This window comes from Stegodyphus dumicola, chromosome 7 (assembly GCF_044657685.1).
Source record: "Stegodyphus dumicola isolate Sdum_Otavi_A_Nest chromosome 7, ASM4465768v1".
Taxonomy (NCBI): Eukaryota; Metazoa; Arthropoda; class Arachnida; order Araneae; family Eresidae; genus Stegodyphus; species Stegodyphus dumicola.
The window spans coordinates 106,220,382-106,245,568 of record NC_140774.1 but is presented as its reverse complement, the minus strand read 5'-3'; the positions used below and the strand labels follow the sequence as shown (position 1 = coordinate 106,245,568).

The 25,187-nt window shown below is 33.2% G+C and overlaps 1 protein-coding gene across 2 annotated transcripts in view; it reads left to right on the top strand.

The window, feature by feature from the left end:
- The first annotated feature begins 991 nt into the window (after positions 1 to 991).
- Positions 992 to 25,187, top strand: part of LOC118180867 (uncharacterized) — a 126,655-nt gene continuing 102,459 nt past the window's right edge. For both annotated transcript variants that reach the window (XM_085820680.1, XM_085820682.1), the window contains exon 1: positions 992 to 1,246. In XM_085820680.1, coding sequence (XP_085676806.1) covers positions 1,220 to 1,246 — 27 coding nt within the window. In that variant the 5' untranslated portion in view covers positions 992 to 1,219. The remainder of the gene's footprint in view (positions 1,247 to 25,187) is intronic.

The following is a 25,187-nucleotide window of genomic DNA, read 5'->3' as shown; positions in this document are numbered from 1 at the left end:
CCAGTATTACTCTATTCTAGTCTTGTCTGGGGCCACGCTGTCAAAACTCACCTTCAACACATCCAAGTTCTTCAAAACAAAGCACTCAGAGAAATCATCAATGCGCCATGGTTCATTCCAAATTCTTATATTCACCGTGATCTCAAAGTGGATACAATTCAAGATTATATTCAAAAACTTGCCAGAAATTTCTTCTATTCAGTTCTCACTCATCCTAACAACTGCATCAACTCTCTTAGATGTTCCGCATTTTCCAGAGAAAAGCACAAATATCCATCTGACATTCTCCATCCTTAACATTTTTTACTTGTACTAGATTCTCAGTTCACTGATTTGGACCTTCAACCAGTCACTCACCTTTTTCGTCGACTGATGGCGGCCACCTGACATTTACTTTCGTCTTTTGGTTTTACTGATGTTCTTCACGTGATACAGAGTAAAAGGAGGCGCTGCTTTTTGAAACTCAAATTCACTATACGTTCTTAGTAAATTATCCAGTCGAGTCTTACGTGATACTTTGACTGAGCTGTTTGTGAGAAGGGAACTTCACTTAAAAATTCATTCAGGTTTTTACTCTTGCACTAAAATTCTGCATTGCTTAAAAAATATTTTTAGGTGAGAGTATTTAATTTAAAAAAAAAAATTTAGGGCTTAATAAAAGAAAACGATTTAAACGCTCTTTCGAATTAGAAGTCCTATCTCCTGCGCAAATAGTATGCTCAAAATACAAAATGTAATTTCTCAATTTGGACTAATAAGAAAATGTTTCAATTTTTTTGGAATTAATAAATAGTTATTTCTTAAATAATAATATTAAATTTTTATTTGCTTATTACTACGTTTATGATAAATTGTTTATGATAAATTGTTATTTGTATAGTACATGAAATGTAAGTAGCTTTAATTGTTAGTAGCTACACAGCGCCCTCAGCAGAGGCATCTTTTATCTATTATGCATTCTCTATTTACTGTCTTTACCCGTTTGAGGCCAGAAGTTCATTTCATTGACGGATTTAAATGTCTGCGTGTGTGTGGTTGAGCGTAGCATGGAAGTGTCTGAAGAGTTTCATAATTTGTTAATTTTATTAAGGATTATTGAGGATTAAATTAAGGATAATTTGTTGTATTTTATTAAGGATTAAAATGTAATACTCAGAATCCCGCTGATGGATATGGTCAAATATTGTGTATATTACGTTTGTATTACCCGCTAGGAAATATGGTAGAGAGAACTGCTGACATGCAGGTAAATAATTCACGAATATCTAATATTGCATTTTTGTGTGGCTTCCCTTTTACTGCAATAAGCTCATTGTTTGTGAAAGTTGGTATCTTTTAGGTTGCTTTTTCGATGTTCGTGTTTTCATGTATCATATCTTGCTTGGTAACTGATGCATAAAACCAGCTGTAATGAATTATGAAGTATCGATTTATATTTGAGTTTATGGCTAAGAAGTTACTTTCTGTACTTAAATCTGAAATGTGGTTAACATATTATAGGCGGATAAAGGCATGATAGACATTTATAAATGAAGCATATTTAATTTTGACTACAATTAAAAATAAATGTTAGGTGATATAATATGATAGCTCTTCCAAAAATTGCTTAAAAATGCACTTTTTATGTTATTGTGTTTATGTCTAGATTTTTTGCAATGATGGTGGAATGCTAGGCATAAAAGTATTTTGAACTGTTAATTTTTTATAATATTGATTAAAAAGTATTTGAAAAGGTTTGTTTAAAAATACAAATATTTATGAATAATGGGGAGCCTGTCTCTTTCAAAATTTTATTGGATCTTGAGGATCTTTTAATGATGTATGGTCTTCCCCCCCCCCTTTTTTTTTTTTTTTTTTTTTTGTGTGTGTGTGTGGGGAGATTTAAAATATGTACTAGATCTAAAAGGTAAAAGTGTGTAACTTATTGATCATTGTTAAAAGTTAAATCGTGTTGAATGTTTTATAAGAAAATTATTACTAGCACAATTATATTAGATGCGCTTTGAGAATTGCACATAATCTAACCATGCACTTCTTATTTGTGGCAGTTATTTGAAGTGCTGAATCACTATGTAGTTAGCATAACAATTACTGATAAGCTTTAGGTAGCTCTTGGGAGTACTTTCTTAAAAATTTATTTTTAATAGGCAAGCTGCTAGTTTCCCCCCTTTTTTTGTGTGTGGGGAAGAGGTTAGAAAACTCTCTATATGTGCCTCTTCAAAGTTCTTATGAATTATCTGAAAATATTTGAAAAATAATTTAATTGACGTAGTTCTGGTGAAGGTAGTAATGTTGGAAAGAAAATTTAGAGTTGCAATCAAACTTCTACAAAAATTTCCAGACATTATAATTTGGTAATTCAAAAGTCAAACAACAAAAATCAGCATTATATTTACAAAATTTTCACAGGACTAGTTTCGATGGTTTTACCGAACCATCATCTTCAGCTGCAAAACCGCAAGTACAAAATTTTCACAGGACTAGTTTCGATGGTTCAGCTGCAAAACCGCAACCCTTGCGGTTTTGCAGCTGAAGATGATGGTTCGGTAAAACCGTCGAAACTAGTCCTGTGAAAATTTTGTAAATATAATGCTGATTTTTGTTGTTTGACTTCTGAATTAGTATTTATTCGGCATGTTATTGTGTCTTAATTATAATTTGGCTTTGCATAGGATTAGATAATTCAATGAAAACATTTGTAAAATAAATAATTTTGAAATATTTCTTGATAAATTGAATAATTTTTATCACTAATGGCCTGAATATCGACAATTATATGAGCGAAGTAACTGTTTAGTAGCTGAAATATTAAATATCTATTGTGCCACAATAAACACCATGTGCTCTACAAATGGCCATTGCTATAATGACCAAGCATTCTACATTAAACGATAAATGCAAGAGTTTTCAAAATAGACTCCTAAATTTGGATTTTTAAAAGATCTGGCATTAATAATTCATAGCCTGTTGAAATTACCATATCTGATAGTTTGTGATTTTTATTTTTTGAATTAAAGAATTTTATTTATATATTTCTAATTTTCATCTCCAGTTATTTGCATTCTTTGTTTTTGTAAAATGTGAAACGCTTCATTAGAATTTTATTTGGCTAATCTTTGGAATATGGTAACAGGTAGTTTGGCGACATTTTGGAAAGGTGATAAAGGTTACTAGCTAGGACTTTAGCAGTGTACATGGATAAAGTCAAGAGTGTGCGCAGTGCCATTTTTGTGCAATTCTGGGATGTTTTTTTTAAGTGAAAATAGATTGATGTGTACATAGATACCGTGTATGTGCAATTCTTAAAAATGCGGCTAGCAGTGGGCAATTCTAGCAGGTTGCTGTAGCAGGGTTGGTTGCCAAATTTTCGCCAAAAAATCACCAAGTTACCATAATCCAAAGATTAACCTTTTATGTTTTGGTTTTATACAGTAGTGAGAGTTGCTTATTAAAATTTTCTGTACTTTCCGAGTTACTTACATACTAATGCACAACTTCATGATTTTGGGCAAATGAAAAAGAGTGATGGGAACTATTCTCATATATGCCCTCAGTTGGCAACTTTTGGTGAGAAACTCCATGTTGCCATATTACTACCCAAATTTTTTGTCTACATTTCAAACTTTAAGCCTAAAATGTCTCCAAAATGCAAAAACCACATTTTAAACACACAATTTAAGCCAAAAATCCAAAACAAAAACAAAAAATTTAGATGGCATAAACGTAAAGTTTCTAACCAAAAATATTTGACAAGAATCCATGTACACAGTGATCTGTTTTAACTTAAAAAAAATCTACAAATTGCACGATCTAGGCAGCGAAAGAATCTACGAACTACGTACATCTCGCTTTAATAAATTAACATGACAATAAATTTCAAAGAATACCATGTACACAGCATTCTGTTTAAACTTAAAAAAAACTATCTGCGAATTGCACAATCTATGCATTGCGCACAAATAAAAAAAATAAACTAAAATAACTAAAATTACAAACAATTCGAAAAACAATAACAACAGAAATTCATAGTAAAAAAACAATGATCATAACATTCTACAAAATAAAAACAGTAAAATAAAATGCACTTACCATAATACATTTGTTAATAAAATTTTGCCAGTCACACAATGTCTGTGAACAAAAGTGCCACGATTTTTCTATATCACATGTCTTTCTGCGATTCAAAATTTCGAAAGTAACGATAAAAACTTCCTCCAAAGTTAACTTACTGCACGAAAACCATGATCCAAATCTTAAACTCCGCTGACAGCCACATACTTTACCAGCAACCATTTGACTGCAAATCCACATAAGAACTATCAGAAATACCCTTCTTCATCCAAGTTCTCATGGAAGCTCCGCATTTCGGACTCTGCATAGAAATTCCAAAAATACACTTCGATCCTTGTAAATACACCCATGAACAAAAGACTGGTTAACAACTCCAACATCATACCTTTTAATACTAAATTTACTTTCCACACAATCTAAAATATGTGACTGAAATCTTGCCACCACGTCTATCATTGCAACATAGGCCATTTCAAAACACGCACGAGATGAACCAATGAGCAATTAAACCACTGCAGCAAAAGAATTAAGTTTCAATGTCAAAAGGGTTGCTATACAAACAACATCGTCCCCCAAACCATCGCAGAACACACAATTGCGTCAAAAACCAGCACCACATTTGGCGCATATCGCCACATTTGGCGACCTGAATGCGCTTATAAGAGTAGTAGTACTGAGTGATGATGTAAGCTGTCATTAAATTCACTTGCCAAAATTTATATATTACATATACTTTTACATTTTAATTGCATATTTATTCCAAAAAGCAATCAGTAAATCTACTTAAAAACTGGTTTTTCTTTTATTCTGGTGGGAGATTCGTGGCAGTCACTTTAACAAGGGCTCACTTTTCTGACCTGAGACCACCAACAGCCGTGTGTTAAATTTGCTGAATACTGGTATTTCGATCTGGGGTTCGAATCCCAGCGAATGGGATGGCTGCATGGGCATTTTTGTGGTTTTCCCCATGTGCAACACATATACGAGCCAATTTCCTTGAGGAAGTCTTCTATGAAGGCATCCTCCTTTGGCAGGTAATCATCATGTTTTTTGCTGTAATCAAATAAACCGAACTATACCAATTTTGTGCCAAAATACGGTTTTCCTTGAAGATTTTGTGAGAGTTTCGTCCATTGTTGAAAAACTCCTTAAGTACAGATTTTAAAACTGAATTTAAGAGAAAAAATATCACAATTTGTTTATAAATTGAAATTTGGAATACAACGAAAAGAACACTAATGAAAATGGTGATGTTGCTAAATTAAAGAATATTTATGAGTACAGTTGCCTATTTGTTGTGTGCATGGTTGCAAGAGTTTGATCCATTCTAAAAATTTGGCAACTTGTGCTAAGGCGATGGTGATAATACATAAATACTATTTCTGACTGTCTGCACCCCAGGTTTGAACATTCAGTTGAAGTGCTATGTTTTGGCATATTTTGAAATATATACAAAAAAGCCCATCCACATATTTTTATTTGGTGTAAAACACAGCAAGCAAAAGATAGACCATTTCAAAGAAATATTGAAGATCATTGCTGAACAGTATATGTTGTCTATAAAAAGTCATGTATTGGCTGTATAGTTTTTCCCTCCTCATCTTCTTGTTTTTCCTAAAAGGCTTTACTACTTTCTGATCATGTATACCTCTATCAAAGAGCCATTAAAAAAAAAAAAAAAGAAAATCTGGGTCAATGCAACATGTCGCTTAAAAAGGTATTATTCTGTTAGAGTGGTGTTAGTTAAAAATGCGCCTCTATTTTTTGCCACCAATCGTTGCCAAGTATAAAATTATGAAATTATAATAGAGTTAAAAAGACTAAAAAAATTATTTCCATAAAAAGTAGTTTTTTTTTTTTTTTAAATTTCTTAATTCTTAAAAAAAGTAAATTTTTCTTTATCATTTTTTAATCTTCAATATTCTACGCATAATAAAAATAACAAAAGAAAAGGAAATTCAATCTAAACAGTGGCATAAAATTACAAATAATATCATTCAGTATTGCAGAAAAAAAATTCATTTTTTGAATATAATCAATACCACAATTCTATCAAATATGACTCTAAATGGTGGTGAGCAGTACCCCACTGACATTAATTTCTTCATTTAGCACCATCCCACAGTTTGGGTATGGCATCCAATTTCGCAGTCTATAGAATTTTTAACTCTGATTCACAGTTAAATGTTCATACCCAGCATTTCTTAATTCTTCTTTCTCTATAATGCTGCCATCCGTGATGTTTTCCTGAATGGCATTCATCAATGTTGTAGCACAACAGTCGAGAACGGTGACCAGAAAACATTCATTGCTTTCCTAGCATAACTCCCCAAATACCTGTTATTCTATAAGAACATGTCTAACGTTGTTCTTTCTTTTTGTGAAAAGACTTTAAAGTAGTTATTCCAATCTATTGCCATATCATGGCTGGTTTCTAACTGAAGTTGCCAAAATTCAATCAATGTCAGTTTTTGACACCACAAATAGATAAAACAAACAGCACTGGGGAAAGAAAGACGTGAGCTTTCAAACCATGTGTAAGTTCTCAATCTTTTTTTTTTTTTCCGCAGTGAGAACATACGTAACAACTCTATGTAGGAGTTTTGTTTGAGTCGAAAGTTAACTTCATTGGATGGTTTTGAGAACAAAGTCTCTTGCTATGAATTATTTCTTTGTCTTGAAAGACTATTATGGCAACCTTGTTGTCGTTAGGTAATTGCAAAATTGTGTAATCTGTCGTATTAAAAAAATGGCGAAATGTGGCAAAAAAATAACGAGTGACGATATTTGAAACGAGAACTAGAAATCTGGGCCCATGATATTTCAAACGTTAAATATGCAAGCCATGATATTTGACGTGTTGTAGCATTATTTACTCCTCATTTTTTCTTCATATTTAACTGATGTTGTTCTAATGGAATAGTACCCTTAAGAGTCTTTAGGTGGCAGCCCACAATATTCCGGATTTTGGTGCCTACGTTGTACATGATGCCCAGTTTGTGAAATTCTCTGATTTTAGAGATCAAAATCTATTTCACTCAAACAACTGTAGTATCCATATATCTGTATTTTTATTGGAATGGTTTCCTTCCCTCCTTGCCAATTGGAATGCTACAGTAATGTAGCTTTAACCTGCTTAAGTAAATCTTCATATGCTTTCACCACTAGGTGCAGTTTCCCTTTGGGACAGGATTATAACTTCGGGCATCAATAACTAAACACTGATGCTTCACAAAGGAGAAGGAAGGTGCATTCATATAACAGAACTACTTTTAGTTGCTTCAAAAGAATAATTGGCATGTAATTTAACAACTCGCAAAAGCAATGAACCGTTTGAACACAATGAGGTAAAGCATCAGGTAGAAAATGATTCAGATATTTGGGTGACTTGCCGATACCTGAATGATTGGGCGACTTCACTGTGAAAGAGTTAAGCAAAAATAGATCACTGTGTACTTGGAAGGAATAACAGGTAAAAAAACTGAGAAGTATGAGGGTCTTATGTGAATAAAAAATAGGTAACACTGAATGCTTCATTAAAATATAAGTAAAGATAGATACCCTAACAAACATTTCTCTTCAAAGTTAGCAACGAGTTCACAAGTTTTGGATGGGGTGTGAATGATCAGAAAATACTCATTCTTCTGCTTTATTATTACTTATGAATTGAATATACATATGAGCTGAAAGATGGCCAGTCAGTTTTCACCAATCAGTTGATTTTTTTTTTTTTTTTGTGTGTGTGTGTGTGTGTGTGTGTGTGTGTGTGTGTGTTTGGAGGGGGTAGCAGATAGGCAGAAAGAACTAAATTTTCATGACACATAACTGGTAGTAATGTAAACTTGGGAATTTTAAGGATGTTTTTTTATGTTTAGGAGGTTCTGTGTTTAGGGAGTTTATGCATTGCAGCTCAAGTAAACTGAAGAAGAAAAGTATTTTTAGGTGATTTTTTAAAGAAGAATTAGTGTAAAATAAGCATTAAATATTTGAAATAATACCTGTAATAAAAAGTTTTCTGTGGCCTCTATTTCCTTTTGCATTTTGTAAAATGGAAAAAAAAAAAAAAAAAAAAAAAAAAAAAAAAAAGTTTCTTTGTTTGCTTACTCTTTATTTTGTATGATGGTATTTTTTCATAGAAAAGAGGTTGGTAGTAACAAATTAAGTAGTAGTATTTGTAATTTCAATGGGAACATCGGCAGTAATTTAACAATAAGCACATCTCACTTTAGCAACCATGTATATTTGTAAAGTGCAGTAGTAAATAAATCATGTTTAATTACTATTGTGATCTAATTCCTCTAAATAATTTTTTCTTTAAAATTTTTATCATTTATCTATACTTGCCAATATTACACTTCCATAATGTGCTTTCATGAATGAGCCAGTGCCTGATTTATAAAGTTGAGGGCTCACTTCTTAAGGCAAAGGGTATGTTTGTCATTTTTTAGAAAATAATTAGCCTAAATTTTGGGACTTCATGGTGTGTGGGTTTCCGTATGTTTGCCACTTGCAACAATTTCATAAATCTGTCTGCTTCTATTAAATGAGAATTATCTTAGTTCTTCATCCGTATGCCATAAACATGGTATAAAAATTGTTTCAATAAATAACAACTACCATTTCTAATAATGAAAATGATTGGACTACACCAAAAAAGATTGCTAAAATTCAGGAAAAACCGATCCCGATGGAGATACCACAAGAAAACTGTTTTCAAGTACTTAGGAAAATTGCCGAGTAAACCCCCGAAGGAGGAGCCAATGCTGACAACCCACCCATTGTATTTTTACAAGACAATGTTGATTGGATGACTCTGGACGAAATGTTCACACTAAATTATACAGATCCCCATGAATCCCAAATGAAAGGAAAATCCATCTTTGTGTATACAAAGAACTTGAAGGATTACAGTGTGATGAACAAACTTTTACTTGAAAAAAAGATCCCCTACCATTCATACCAGTTTTAATTTGAGAAGCCGATTCGAGTCATCATGAAGAACCTCCCCGCTACTATCAAAGAAGATGCCATACTTCAAGACTTTAAATTCAGTAAAAATCCTATTGAGAAAGTCAAGCAGTTCTCCAAAACCCATGAAGGACAGAAAATTAAACTCCATCTACCTACTGGAACTAAAATGATTTCCCTAAGGCAATAAGATTCACCAGCTTAATAATATGTTCAGTTTTAACATCACTATCGAGAAATTCAATCTCAAGAAGAAAAGACCAGTCCAATGCTATCGCTGCCAGCAATTCGGTCACTCGCAATATTGTTGCAGTAATCCCGTCAGATGTGTAAAGTGCGGGCAACAACATTGAAGCAACCAGTGTAACACGAAGCTAGAAGACAAGCATAAACGTATTTTTTGCGGACTCTGCCACGCCAGCAGTTATAGAGGTTGCAGCGAGTGTAAGAAAAGCAGCCCTTCCCAACCTAAAGCTCCCGAATTCTCTGAGGAAAACTTCCCTGGCTCCAAGACTGCCGCAATCCCAGCCAAGCTACCTACAGCGAGAAATTAAAAGGTAAAATTACTCCACCCCCTAAAGACCTTAGTGATGCAATGAAATGGATTCAAGATGAAAAGATTAACTCATTCCTAACTTCCATCATCTCCTATTGTATCAAAACCAGATCAGCAAAGAATTCTGCAGAAAAATTACAAACAGGCTTCCAAGCAGCTATGATACTTGTCAATTTCGCGAAATCCAAAGATTAGGAAAGATTTAGCATTCCCTCTATGATGGACCACTAGGAAAGCAGGAAATCCATGCAACTATATTCTGGACTTAATTTCTTGTACATCTTATGCAGTCTACCTTCTTCTCCGAAGGTGTTTTATGCAAGGCTCTTATCATCGCAACATCTTTTGAGAATTCTTATTTTAGAATCCTCAGCCAACATTTACTAATGTTATGGTTAGGAAAGCTATGTCATTTCGCCATGCGTTACATACAGGATGAGGCTTTTAACCTAGGCGCCTGTTCTCCATGTGCTTCGCACCTGAGCCTTCAATAAATAACAAATCCTGGAGACTCATAATTATGAAATTAGAAGGAGGCAGAAAAAGGGAGATAGAGGCTAAATAAAGTAAATCAAGCAAGCTTAGATACATGTTGATGGATATAATTAGTTGTAACATCTAGTCAGATATATATATATATATGGGATAGATAAACATTGATACAAAAAAAGTCCCACTGTGATAATAGATTGGAATAGGTATATATATATGTAATAATAAAATTCTATAGTCAAAATTACACTTAAATTCTAACTGTATGTTCTTTTCATTTTTTAATGGCGACGTTCTCTTATTTGAAAGTACGTGGAATTAAATCCACAGCCCCGTAGTCAATTTGTTTTTTCCGCCTTTTCTACACGTACAGTTATAGAATGTTCTGGAAATATTTAAAGCGAAGTAGATTGGCTGACGTCATTTCTTGGAAGCTCCGCCTTTCCAGAGGCTGTAAAAGGACTCGCAAAAGAATATCGGGGGCTTTTTCTTAAATGTAACGATGCAGTAAACTTCATACAAAATGTTATTAGTAGTTCTTTTTTATTTACTCCGGATATCTGATTTTGTAACTGCTATTTCTCCTGACCAATAATAAATGGATCCTGTTTTTTAAACTTATCGTCTGATAATTTAAGCTACGACTACATTTATGATTCTTCAACAATTTATTTATTCCTGACAAAAGCTAGATATAGATTTATATTTATTTATGTGAGATTCTATATTGATTTTGAGGGTTATTGAAATAGACCTGTCTCCATTAGAAACAAAAAGATCCTGGGTAATTTAAAATTTTTTCAAAAAAATCTTAGTTTGGTATATATTTTGAGTTAAACTCAATTTTAGTTTAAATTAAATTAATAAACTTTGAGAGTATTTCTGATAATTCACATTCTCACTGAAAAGTCACAAACTCCTTGGTGAATTTGGAGAGCATTTGCCAACTCATCAGTGACCAATTTTTCACCAAGCTAATGTGCAGAAGGCAACAACCATTTTTAAAATAGCATCAGGCTAAGAATTCTGTACAAGAGCAATAAATCAATAAAATTAAAAAAAAGTGGGAAATGTCAGTAATAAAACACTTTCCTTTTTTAGAAATACTTTTTTGTTCCGTTGTTTTCCTCGTAAACACGCTGATCTGTTTTACTAAAAACAATCTGAGAGAATTGCACTTGCCCTCTGTACAACTTTTACATTGCACACTGTCCAAAGCAGACATGTACTACATGCATACCCGAGTTGTCACTTTTTGGCAACATTGTGGGTTGTCATAATTAACATGCTGCTTTTTTCTCATGAATACATTTTCGTAAATTTTCAGTGGTGATGCGGATACTCAGAAAGTATCCTTTGAGTTTTAGTAAAACTCTGTGGCAAATGAATGTGGCTTTTTTGCATAATTTAAAGTTTTATATTTGTATGTTTCTCTGCCAGTTAGTAGTAGAAAATTGTGTAGAGGATTGCCAAGTGTGGTGACTGGTTTAACTTTGAGTGGCAGTCAAATGACATTATTGTGAATAAATGGGAAAAGTGATTATTGATCCAATAATTTTCCCTCTGAGATTTTCAATCTGCCCTTTTTTTAATGAATTTTTTTAATCAATAGAAAATACAAGATTTACTCAAGTTATGTGCAGCGAGATCAGTGTTTTTATTTTATTATTTTCTAACGTGCCTTCACTAAGGAATGGACTTAGAAGAACTCTCATATTAATGGCATTATTACGTGTATTGAATTCACCACGCCCACCGCAGTGGTACAAATCCTATTCGCTCGTCGCTTCACGTGTTCTCAAACTCTCTCAGTGACTCGTTAATGTATAGATTGTACTGTACCTCATTATTGTGAACGAACTTAGACAGACTTTTGAACTTTGAACTCATAATGTTAAGACACTATGCTGTATTTCTGCTGTGACGCCTTCTGACTTCGCCGTCGGCCATTAACTCTTTAGACAGATCAGGGGCATAGCTAGAGTTTCCAGCGCCCGGGGCACCCGAAGAATTTGCGCCCCTTTCTGTGTGCCAAGAATGGAAAACATTTCATTAAAAAATTTCGTAGCATCAATTTGGCGCCCCTTGGATGCTGCGCCCGGGGACAGATGTCCCCCCTTACCCCACCCTAGCTACGCCACTGAGACAGTTTGCACTTTATGGACTGTTGTTTTACGCCTTCAAGCGAGGTGTCTTTACACCTTAATTAACTCACTACTGCGAATGGCTTTGCAAATATTGAGTGCACTGGTTAAAATTCAAAGTAATTAACACCAGCAGTGAATTAGAGGTTTAGGTTTAGGCGATATACGGATAAGTGTTTTCAACAACTCTTCATATATTCATTTATTATATACAGAAACACACCGATTTAAGTTATATTTCTGCAACTGCTGAATGGAATTTAAAAAAAATATATATATAAATAAGTAAGCTAATTAAAATTAAAAAGATAAAAATAAAAAAAAAATCCTCCTTCCTGGTGTAATCGGTCCGATGCTTTGAAGTACAGTAATATTTAAAAAATTTTTGCTCATATCATTAATACAGATGAAGGAAGATATTTTGACAAGCCCTTTGTTGTGCTACCAAATTTATTTATTTATTTTTTAAGTTAACAATTCTCTATTTATTTTGGTTATTTGCGCACGTCCGACAATAAACTAAATATTATTATCACTTTTGAAATATGAATGATAGAAATCATTGATATTTCTTGTTTAGCATTGGTCTTCTTAACCTAAATCAATAGATAACGTTTTCTCCTTTCGGAAATCATATTGAAGATATTTTATATTTATTCACTTTAAGCAACCTGGCAAGCCTGGATCCTTAGGTACAATTTTTTTTATGTAGGAATCTACCCATTTACTCGAAAAATTGAAAAAAGTTGTGCTTGTATATTAACAAAACAACATTGGCCTCAATTTGGTGGTCTTGTACAGCTAAAAAAGCCAAAATCACTTATTGGGTGCAAGTTGGCGATTTTTGCTTTTTTTTTTAAATTTTATTTTTAAACATTCCCAAACTATCGATATTTTATTGTAAATCGGCGAACATTATCAACATATCAAAAGGGGGGGGGAAATGCAAATTTTTATTAAATAAGGATTATATGATACATGAAAAAAGAAAAACACAGTTTTCATTAAATCCTTCCATAAATTTTTGCGCTATTCTTTTCTCCATGTACACAACCATCTGTTTTCTCTTAAAACATCAAATAAAACATCATACTCGACACTGCGCACAGCTGTGTACCAAACTCATCTTGTTATTGTTCCATTTGGCGATTTTTCGGCAAAATATTATATTCCTACAAAAAGTTTACCGCAGTTTCTTCCATGCTGGCAAATTTCACAAGCAATATTTTAAAATTGAGTTGGAGGCTCCCCCCCAAAAAAAAAAATCCCGATTTGTCTATAAAAACCGCTGTAACTTGGAATGCACCAAAAAGAACACAAAAATGGCGGCATTGCCTAGCTGAAGGATAATTATAAGTATGATTGCCAAAGTTAGGCCCATTCTGAAAATCTGATGACTTCTTCTAAGGTGGTTGCGATAATACGTAAGTGCCAAAAATCATTCGTTCGTATAAACCATATTTCTTAAAATAGTTTCTTAAAATATTTCTTAAAATAGTGGTGATTTTTTGCATAGGTGACTTGATGTCATGGTGACAAGCCTAGTATTTATGTTGACTGATGATTGCCAAACCCTATAGAGTACATTAACTGAGGGCTGAGTATTGAACTGGGATAAAATATGAAATAATATTCTTTTTTTTATATGATGATCATTGTTCTGAGGTTCAGGGTGTTCTAATCTTGCACGTCTCCTTTTATCTACTTTTGATAATTTTCGTCCAGTTTGTTCTTTTAAAAATTTCTCTTTGAATAATCTTTTTTGGGAGCAAAGAAAAAGATTAATAAAGGTAATACTATGCATGCCTGCAGTTGACCTCGGGACCTTTAATCTGCATTGTCATGCATTGCCACTGAGCCACCAAAAACTTTAGTATTGGGTTGTTCGGAAGATAATTTCGTTTTCTCCGAACAGGGGGCTTAATTGTAGTTTTTCATAGCCAACATCACACTTAAGCCGCACAGTCATTCTATATTTTGACAGCTGATATAGCAAGGCTTGTTTGTGAAAACGTTCGATTGATTCTGCCCAGTAGTTTTGGGTTGGTGCCCTTTCAAATATGGAAAGTGAAAAGCAGCATTTTCGGCATATTTTACAATCGAAAAGGTAAAAGTGCTGTTGAAGCAAGAAAAAAGGTATGCGTTGTGTGTGGAGAAGCTGTATTGATAGAAAACCACAGAATGAGCAGCTGTTCCGTCTGAAAGAGTTTCAACTTTTTCTGCTCATTTAGCGGCTTTTATTTTTTAAAAGTAATAAAATAATATTATAAAAGTAAAACTATTATCATTAAGATTAGAAGCCACTTTTGTGACTGCTACTTACATTAGTAACATTAATAGGTAAACTATTACAAATAGAAATGAGAATTGTACTGCTTTGAGATTGTCGCTGTTTATAATATATTCATTGGAGTCTGAAGCTTCTGGCAAAGAGTTTTATTTTGCTGAAACAATTCACGAGCATTGTTTGCTGCATAGGGCCAAAAATGTAGATCTTTGGTTATATGCCACTGAAACAAATAGTGGTCTAATATGCCGGGAAAGTCACAACGTCAGTACCAAAACTGGTTTGCAAAATTTCGATCTGGCAATTTTGATCTTGAAGATGCACCATGTTCCGTTCGTCTTATGAGTAAAGCTGGAATCTGAAGCTTATGTGCTGTAGCCCATTGGGAGAGTAGATCGAGACAATAAATGGAGCTCTCATTTCGAGGTTGCTCCTTGCTGTCACAACTAGCGTAAAATCGTCCGCGTTGGCTATAATTGGAGCATATTCCACGACGTCGAGCTGATAAAATGCCGAATTTGCCACTATATTCCGCAGCTTTGGTCCTAGACAGCCCCTGTGGGCATCCTCTAAAGACTGTCTGATGTTACTTGTACGCTTCAATCTTGAAGCTACGAGTGAAGGATGGTAATAATGACTGTTGAACAGGCCATACTGTGAGCAAATGTATTACGTCTGGCCACTAAAGGGAGTTAAAGGCTCTCTTTGATGTCAGTGGCTATTTTCAGTAAGTGCAAGTTATTATCTTTGTTCAGTTGGATAGTAACTCTAAGTCTTTTATGGCATACTCGGTTGAGCTGCCTATTCGGTTTGACGAGTATTTAAAAAAAAAAAAAAAAAAAAAAAACCACTAAGGCATCCTTCAAAAATAAAAAAAACTATAATATGGGACTATGATAAATAACATTTATTTAACAGTTAGTAGCAACATTTATTTACAATTAATCTAAAATAATGTTTATTTGCCCTTTGGAGAAAAAAAATTAGTTACATTATTTTTTTTATTCAGTTACATTTGTGGGTAATTCGGCAATTATGTTGCTATTAAAGGATCAAATATTTTGTATCTTATGTACTGCCGCTACATAATTCACTTAAATGAGTGTAGTGCAGCGGTTTTCAGTCAATGAAAATTCCCCCATGGGGGGGGATTTCTTAGCTTCAGGGGTGCAGTCAGCCTTTTTGTTTATGTTAAGTATTTAGGTATGGTTTATGAACATAAAATACAACTTTTATTCAGGTTTATATTTACCATTCAGTTTAATTGACAGTTTTCTATGTTTTTGTTGTTTAATTTATGAAGTTAAAAAATAAATTAAGCTATTTATGCATCTTTCAAATTTTGGAAACGGAGGGGGGGGCAGTGATCTTCGAGCTGTGATGAAAAGAGTGCATGTGGTTAAAAAGCTTGAGAAGCACTTACGTAGGGGTTGAATGAGCCATTCTTTTTTATTTTGGAATTGTCTCAATTGGCCGTAGTTTCCCTGTAAATAATTTTATTTGGAGGCCATTTTTATACTTTTGCTCAGCATACAAAATTTCATGTTTTGTAAGAAAAACCTCTGCATCTTTTTCAATTGATAACAAGTTAAATATGTTCAACATTTTAGAGGAAAAATTATTAATGAATACGAAACATTTACGATACCCAAAAGAACCTAATTCTAAACTACTAGATAGAGATAGAGCATACCAGCCCAGGCACGCTTCGAAGCGAACGTATTCGTTTAAGGTTTGAGGTTTACCTAATTACGGCAAGCAGGGCTATCTACCTAAGCGGAGGGATGCCTTCGTGGGAGACTTTCTTAGAAAACATTCGTTTAAAGAAAGTATTAAAAAATAGTTAATGATAGAGCGATATCACGCATTTTCAGGAGTGAGCGCTAACATAAAAAAATCTGATGTGTACACAACATGACTTCTTTGTACGGAATATTAAATTATACGCATTTTTTTCTTGCATTTCTTTTAAACTTATTGGATTGAATTAAATCTACTTCGCCGACAGCGCATAAACCACAATAGAATAAAAGCATTCTTTAAAATTCACTCTATTTGTATACCATAGCGACACTCTGGCGCTAGGTTCGCTTAACAGTATTATATTTCGTTTATATTATAACTCAGAATGCACAAAATTGATATCATTTAAAGAATTATCTAATCGTTGCCACATGTTCTGTTCAAATACTATAATAAAGCTAGAACGATGTATAAAAGAAATTAAGCAAACAAAACAAAAAAAGAAACAGTTTTTCACAGACGATTGAGTATTTCTCATTCAATTAATTCAGTTCTCACTTCGCGACAAGGCAAAAATACATAAAAACTCAAACTATCTGTATTAAAAATTACGAAGTAAATCTTAAACACTTATTTCCTCGAAAAAATTCCAGAAAGGATTAAGCATGATTTAATTGGCAATAATAAATAAAGGCGTTATCTTTGTTGTTGCGAAGCTACGTTTCTCTAGATTGGCAACAAATCCCGTACTCTGCTGTTTCAAATGTAAACAAGCAATGGCCGCCATCAAAAAAATTATTAGGCTTAGCGGCACTTAAACAACTTTAAAATTGTTGATAATTCTAAAAATATTGCATACAGATTTACTAAAGGCATAAAAACCTTAACCGGAAGATAAGAACAACATAATTCAATCATTTTTAAAGCAAAAAATGTACAATTTACAAACATATAAGAGTAAAGAAACTGTGATCACTGAGCCGGGTAACAGAGTGGATATATATATATAAATATATTTATATATGTTTGCCGCGGCCGATTGCAACCAAAATACGAGGTGCACATCTACATGATATAGTAGTCCTATATACAAAATTTCAACGTTCTGAGGCTACTCGTTTTTGAGTTATGCGAGATACGTACGTACGTTCGTACAGACGCCACGAAACATTCTCTTCAGAATTCATTTTAAAGCAGTTTTATAATTTTTTTGGAGGAAAAGAGTCTTTTACTCTGTCCTTACATACAGATATCAGGCAAAAACATCGTTAAATTGCATTCGAAAGCGGTCAAAGTGTATATTTTCGTTGAAATATGCTGCCTGAAACTTTTCGCGATTACAATACTTCCTTGATTGATCTTTACAATATGGTAACTGGTAGTTTGGCGACATTTTGGAGGCGATAAAGGTTACTACTTGGGACTTTGGTAATAATGTGAGCAGTAGTACTCAGTTCCGATTACGCATTATTTTGTGTGAGGGAAATGAGAGATCATGGGATATGTCATGTGATATTAATGGACGAATTACAGTTCTTTAATCGGAAAAGGGGGGAAATCGGGAAAAAATCTGGAAATTTTGTATTTGGCTTTATTCTGTGTTATGTGAAACAGTGTTTGTGAATTTTTGGATTCCCATGGCCGTAACTAAAGTGAATTCGAAATGGGTATTTAGTGGTATTGAAAAGGGTAGTAATAAATGTTTCTTTAAGGTTGTGCGAGATCTTCAGGTAAGTTAGTATTTTTAATTATTTGAGGATATTATTTTTATGCATTGTTCTAAATGTAAGGTGGAAGTAAAGGAATTTGGTATTATTGGGAAAATTGTTATTAGCAATGATTTAGTTTAAAGTAATTAGGATTGTAAGGTAATTTTTATTAATTTAATGTATGTGCTCCTTTATATTTTAAGTAGTGTTTTTGAATTTAATTATATTTTAATTAAATGATAGTTATTTTGTGGATTTTATGTTTGTAGGAATTTGGTATACGTTTTAGTTGAAGTAAACGTGCATGGAAATAATTTAAATATCTGACACTAAGTATTTGTAATGGTTGCGGTATGAATTCGTTGGTGACGTTTATAATATAATAGATGATTTAGAGGTAAAAGTTTTTGGATATTTTATTTATTTTATATGTGGAAATGTTCATATTTGGAAAGGGTAAATACTTTTTCGCGATCAGGTAATTTCATATATGTTCTTTTTACCGGGTTTAAAGATTGAGAAAATTGTCATGTATTTTCGTGAAATTTTTCTAATTTATGAGAAAAAAGCAGTGTACATGGATATAGTGAAGGGTGTGCGCAATGCCATTTTTGTGCAATTCTGGGATGTTTTTTTAAGTAAAAATAAGTCGACGTGTACATGGTTTAGTGATATTTTAATTAAATAATAGTTATTTTGTGAATTTTATGTTTGTAGGAATTTGGTATACGTTTAAGTTGAAGTAAACGTGCATGGAAATAATTTAAATATTTGATACCAAGTATTTGTAATGCTTGCGGTATGAATTCGTTGGTGACGTGTATAATGTAATAGATGATTTAGAGGTAAAAGTTTTTGGATATTTTATTTATTTTATATGTGGAAATGTTCATATTTGGAAAGGGTAAATACTTTTTCGCGATCAGGTAATTTCATATATGTTCTTTTTACCGAGTTTAAAGATTGAGAAAATTGTCATGTATTTTCGTGAAATTTTTCTAATTTATGAGAAAAAAGCAGTGTACATGGATATAGTGAAGAGTGTGCGCAATGCCATTTTTGTGCAATTCTGGGATGTTATTTTAAGTAAAAATAAGTCGGCGTGTACATGGTTTATGTGTATGTATTATTTTGAAAAACGCGTAAGGAGTATGGTATTGTGCACTTTTTCCCAATTTTGCATTGAATATTTGTCATGATTAAGCAGTTTTGTTAGATAAAATTTCTAGCATAAGTGTAATTCGGCGAGTAGATTGTTGGAAGAAGTGTTCAGTAGATAAAAAGAAAAGAAACATGTCTTTACTTCGTGAAGACAAAATGGCGGCGGGGAAAAAAAAATAGAGGGTTGCTGTAGGAGAGTTGGTCGCCAAATTTTCGCCAAAAAAAGGCAAGTTACCATAATGTAAAGATCAACCACTTCCTTTTTACTTCGTACAAGGAAGTAAAAATGTGGCACATAATAAATATCACAAAAAAAATTGGTGCTTTATTTCTGATCGATTAAATCAGGGATGTCAAACTCATAGGTACACTTGGGCCAAACAAACAAGGTTTAACTTTAGGCGGGCCAATAAAAAAAAAAAAAAAAAAAAAAAAAAAAAAATCCAATATTCATAGAAACGTAGATTTATTTCGAATAATACAATAATAAACATATATATATATTTATATAGAAAAGAACAAGAAAAATTTAATGTTTACGTCCTGATACTTGACATCTCTTCTCTGCTATTATCTTTCCTATTTCGGGAGAAATTTTGTTTGCAGTGATAACTTTCAACGCTGACCCAAGGTGAGCATCATTAATACGGTTTCTAATAGGAGACTTATTACCTTTCATGACTGAAAATAACTGCTCGCACCAATAAGTGTTACCAAACATGGAAATAATTTCATATGCGAATTTTCGAGTATTTTCAAACCTGGCTGGTAAATATTTGTAAAATTCAGGCACGCCTACTTCAATGAATTTTGCTTTCAAATTTGAGTTGCATTGAATCTCGATCACCTCCATTTGCATATGGCTGGGTACTGAGTCAATACTTATTGAGAAAATCGAAGAAAACAAAAAAAATTTGTCTTCGAGGGAACTAAAATCATTAAACCTCGTTTCAAATTCAGTTGTTAAATTTGCAATTTTTTCTGCGTATTTTTGATACGAACAAGTATCATCTAAACTTGATTTGTTCATGCTGCACGTCGGGAAGTGCGTCAAATAAATACTAATACAATAACACGCCGAATAAATACTAATTCAGAAGTCAAACAACAAAAATCAGCGTTATATTTACAAAATTTTCACAGGACTAGTTTCAATGGTTTTACCGAACCACCATCTTCAGCTGCAAAACCGCAACTGAACAAGATAGGAAATAATGATTAGATAAGATAAGAAAGCCTGGACAAGAATAAGCAAGTGGCGCCATCTGTTGGTGAAACCAGAACTAAAACATAATTTCTTTAAAGGCCGAAGGCAAATTTGGATTGGAATTAGGATCATTAACTAGAACAGAAAGATTTTTATGAATGTGAAATGCCTCTAGAAAATCCAGTTCTCCAATGGAAGATGTTTTTTGAATAATTTTGGCAGCAAAAAAAACTGAAAGTGTGGTTTTCGGACCAACAATGTTGAGCAACAGAAGACTTCTGTGTTTCCTTTTTTCTAACATATGCCTCATGTTCCTTGACGAGAAATTTTAAGGCTCTCTTAGTTTGGCCAATGTAAATTAAACCACGCTGGCAAGGAATCCTATAAATACCCCAGGAATTCATATCCGGAATGGGGTCCTTGAGTATGGAACTCCGAATTTTATTGATGGGAGAATAAACAACCCGAAAGTTAAATTTCTGCAAAATATGTGCAACTTTATAGCTATTTGATGGAAAAAAGGGAATGACAACAGAATTTTTATAAGCTCCTAAAACAAGAGTGTGCCTTTTAGTGTGTTGAGATGAGAATTTTTTAACTGCTTGATTAATAATGTTGGGTGGAAAGCCCCTGTCAATAGCTATTGCTTTTAAATAATTTAGTTCTTCATCAAGGGCTAGTTTGGAGGAGCAAACTTGAAGAGCACGGAAAACATAGGAATAAAATGAAGCTAACTTTTGTTTAGTCGGATGACATGATTTAAAGTGTGGTGGAAGGCAAACCGATGAAGGTTTACGGTAAACCGTAGTACTGAAGTTGGATGTGTTACGTATGACTAGAATGTCGAGAAACGGAAGAGAATTGCAAGTCTCAAGCTCAAAAGTGAACTGAATAGCAAGATCAATAGAATTCATTGTTGAAAGAACTTTATTTAAATCATCTTTATTACCTTCAAACAGACTAAAAGTATCGTCTACGTAGCGGAACCATGCTGGGAAGTTAAAGTTTCAAACAATTTTGATTCATAATAATGCATGTAGATATCAGCCAGGATGGGACTGAGGGGGCTTCCCATGGCTAATCCCTCAGTTTGCTTGTAATATTTATTTTGGAAAACAAAATGTGTTTGTTTCAAACAGAGTTGAGTGAGAGAAATTAGCTCATCAATTTCGATGCAAGAGAAATGAAAGTCTGGTTTCTAGACATCTTAATGCACTCTCCACTGGGACATTGGTGAATAATGATTTTACATCAAAAGAAACCATGAGTAAATTACTAGGAGAAATGTTTTAAACTTTTTTTACAAACTCTATTGAATTTTTTATGGTGTAAATGTTATTGTCTAATAGAGTTGAAAATCTAGAAACTAAATATTTAACTAATGGATACGAGGCAGTACCTAAATTTGATACAATAGGGCGGAAAGGAATACCACTTTTATGAATTTTGGGAAGAGCATGTAATCTGGCACAATTCGCAACAGATGGGATAAGTGAATGTTTTAAGTTGCCTGAAATGATTTGCGAAGATTTGATCGCAGTTTTTATTTTTGATAAGTCCGAAGGTGAAGGATCTTTAGGGATCGGATTATATGGTCCTTCGTTTAAGAGTTTAGTGACACCATCGATGTAAGTGTTCCTATCCATGACGACTATCTGGCCACCTTTGTCGGCCTTTGAAATAATAATATCCGGGTTAGAATGAATTTCACGCAATATAGCTCTTTCTCTCGCAGTTAGATTTGGTTTCAAAGGTTTATTATTGAATTTCACATTATGAGCGATAAGATGCCTAATCATTTCTTTCTGTGAATCTGAAACTTTACTGAACTTGAAAGCTTTTTCGATAGGAGCCAAAATCTTTGGAATCGAGGGTTTACAGGTTTGTGAGAAGTTAAAATTATATTTTAGAATTCTCTCTTGTTCTACTGAGAGACTAACATTAGAAATATTAACTATTGGCTTGATGTTTACAATGGGAAGATTTTTTGAACTACTTGAACTGGAAGATTGTAAAAGAAGTTTTTCGAATTTAACTGCAAGGGTGTTTTTATGACGGTTAACTGCATTCTCCGTTCTAGACCAAGACTTTTGTTCAAGGGCAGTGAATTTTGGATATGATTTAGCGAGTTCCAAATGAAGCTTATAGAGTTCACGTTCAATTTTGGACAACTGTTGACGTGTATCCCTTATGACGGACCGAAGTAAGGCAATCTTGCAATTTAACAGAATTCTTGAAACGCGACTCGAAGGTTTTTGATTAGATTTGATTTGAATAAGATTGGGGATCAATTTTTTACATTTACATTTAAGTAAAAAGTCAAGATGATTCAGGAATTTTTGCCGTTTCAGGCGTAATTTAGTGAAACGATTAACGGATGAAGGCATGATAAACAATACAGAAAATCAAACTAAATTAACTAAACAATAATAAAGCACACACAAAACAGCAGAAAAATCCCTCACTGAAATTAATAGAAAACAAAACGTTTGTAAGCAAAATGCATGAAATCAGACAAGCAAAGCACAATATCCAAATATACAAAATATAAACATAACTTGAAAATTGCAAAAAAGTACTTACCAAAACTCATGCAATCACAAAATGGCGGCCACACCACGTGCAAAAAAGAAAACAAAAAATAAGCCTGTTTGGGGCTTCTACAATTAAAACACAATAACACGCCGAATAAATACTAATTCAGAAGTCAAACAACAAAAACCAGCGTTATATTTACAAAATTTTCACAGGACTAGTTTCGATGGTTTTACCGAACCACCATCTTCAGCTGCAAAACCGCAAATGAACAAGATAGGAAATAACGATTAGATAAGGAAAGAAAGCCTGGACAAGAATAAGCAAGTGGCGCCATCTGTTGGTGAAACCAGAACTAAAACATAATTTCTTTAAAGGCCGAAGGCAAATTTGGATTGGAATTAGGATCATTAACTAGAACAGAAAGATTTTTATGAATGTGAAATGCCTCTGCTTTAATTATGTCAAACATGTTCGTAATGATATGATCTTTTCCTTGTAACGATAAATTTAAATCGGTTAAGTTTTTGGTTATATCAACCAAAAAAGATAAATCTTGTATCCATATTGGATCGTAAAACAAACTTACCTCTTGATTTTTCGTTTTTAAAAACTCACATATTTCTTCTTTCAAATCCTAGAATTGTTTGAGAATCTTGGAGCAAGATAACCAACGTACCTCGGTATAGTAGGACAAACCCGAATATTCACTATCTAACTCACTTAAGAAAGCAGTGAATTGACGCTGATTTAAACCTCGAGATCTTATAAAATTTATAACTTTTTTTATATATGACAAAACATTCTCCATATTTATTACTTTCGTGCGTAGAACTTCTTGATGTATAATACAATGCATATGATGAATGTTTGAACCGTGAATTTCACTAAGTTTTTTTCTTAGTAATGCTACGAAGCCCTTGTTTTTCCTGGTCATTGATGGAGCGCCATCTGTAGCTACAGAATTTAATTTTGCCAAAGGTAGATTGTATTTCTGCAGAAGTCCAAAAACACAAGTAAATATATCTTCTCCTGTGGTAGTACCAGGCATCGGTATTAGTTCCAGTAATTCCTCAAAAATGTTAAAATTCTTGTCACAAGAACGAAGAAACACTGCTAATTGAGCTTTGCCACTAATGTCCATGCTCTCGTCACAGACAATGGAGAAACTTTCGAAACTAGATGATTTTGCTTTGATCTGATCACTTAAATTCGCAGCTAAATCAGTAACTCTTTCCGCAACTGTATTTCGAGACAATGAAATTGATTGAAAAGCCTTCACATTTCCAGGACAAACAATTTCTCCAGCTTTCATTAGGCATTCCTTGATGATATCACCGTCAGTAAAAGGCTTTGAATGTTTAGCTATCAACTCGGACAAGACGTGGCTTGCATGTACCGCCGCTTCACTTTCTTGCAATACTTTACTAAACATGGACTGTTGCTTTTTCACTCCTAACTTGAGCTCTTTCAACTTTTCTTCTCTCATTAATCCTTCGTAATTGTTATATTTCGATTTGTGTTGTTCGTAATGACGTTTAATATTATATAACTTTGGTACATTAATAGTATTGTTACATATCAAGCAGATTATTTTATCTTTTATTTCACAGCAAAAATATTCTAATTCCCATTTTACTTGGAATATTCTATGTTCGTCAGCGATTTTTCGTTTAATTTTACTAACACTTGGTTTTGATATAGACATACTGAATACAAAGGGCTGGAATAAACACGGTTAACGTTAAAAAGTTAACAAAAATTTATTCTTTCCACAAGAGATAAATCAAAATGCTGAAATATTTCTTCAAAAATATTCTAACAATATCACAAAATGTCAAACGTTTAGCAAAAATCAATTCAAAACAGAGACACTAATTCTATCTCACAGCGAAATCGCTACAAATTAATCACAGCATTAAGTAAACAAACAGTTCGCTAGAACTACAGCTACTACTGAGATGAGTTGTTTGTTCTCGGCTTTTATAAGCTTTATAATTTATTTCTCGGAATATACTGGAAACATCTATAAATATCTGGATTTTTGTGGATGGCAACAGCAATTACGAGATATTTATTTATTAGGTATTAAATGCACGCGCTGTTCTATTTTTAATCTTCCAAGGCAGCTGTCTTTTCAAAAATCGTCTGCGTTGCTAAGGCAGCATGAAGCAAATCTAATTACAATTCTAAATTAAAAAAAACTAACTAAATAAATAACTATGAAATCCGTAACAATATGAATTAAGTAATAATTAATAATAAAGCAAAGTGCATGCACATGCATGCACCAATATATCGTACAAAACTATGA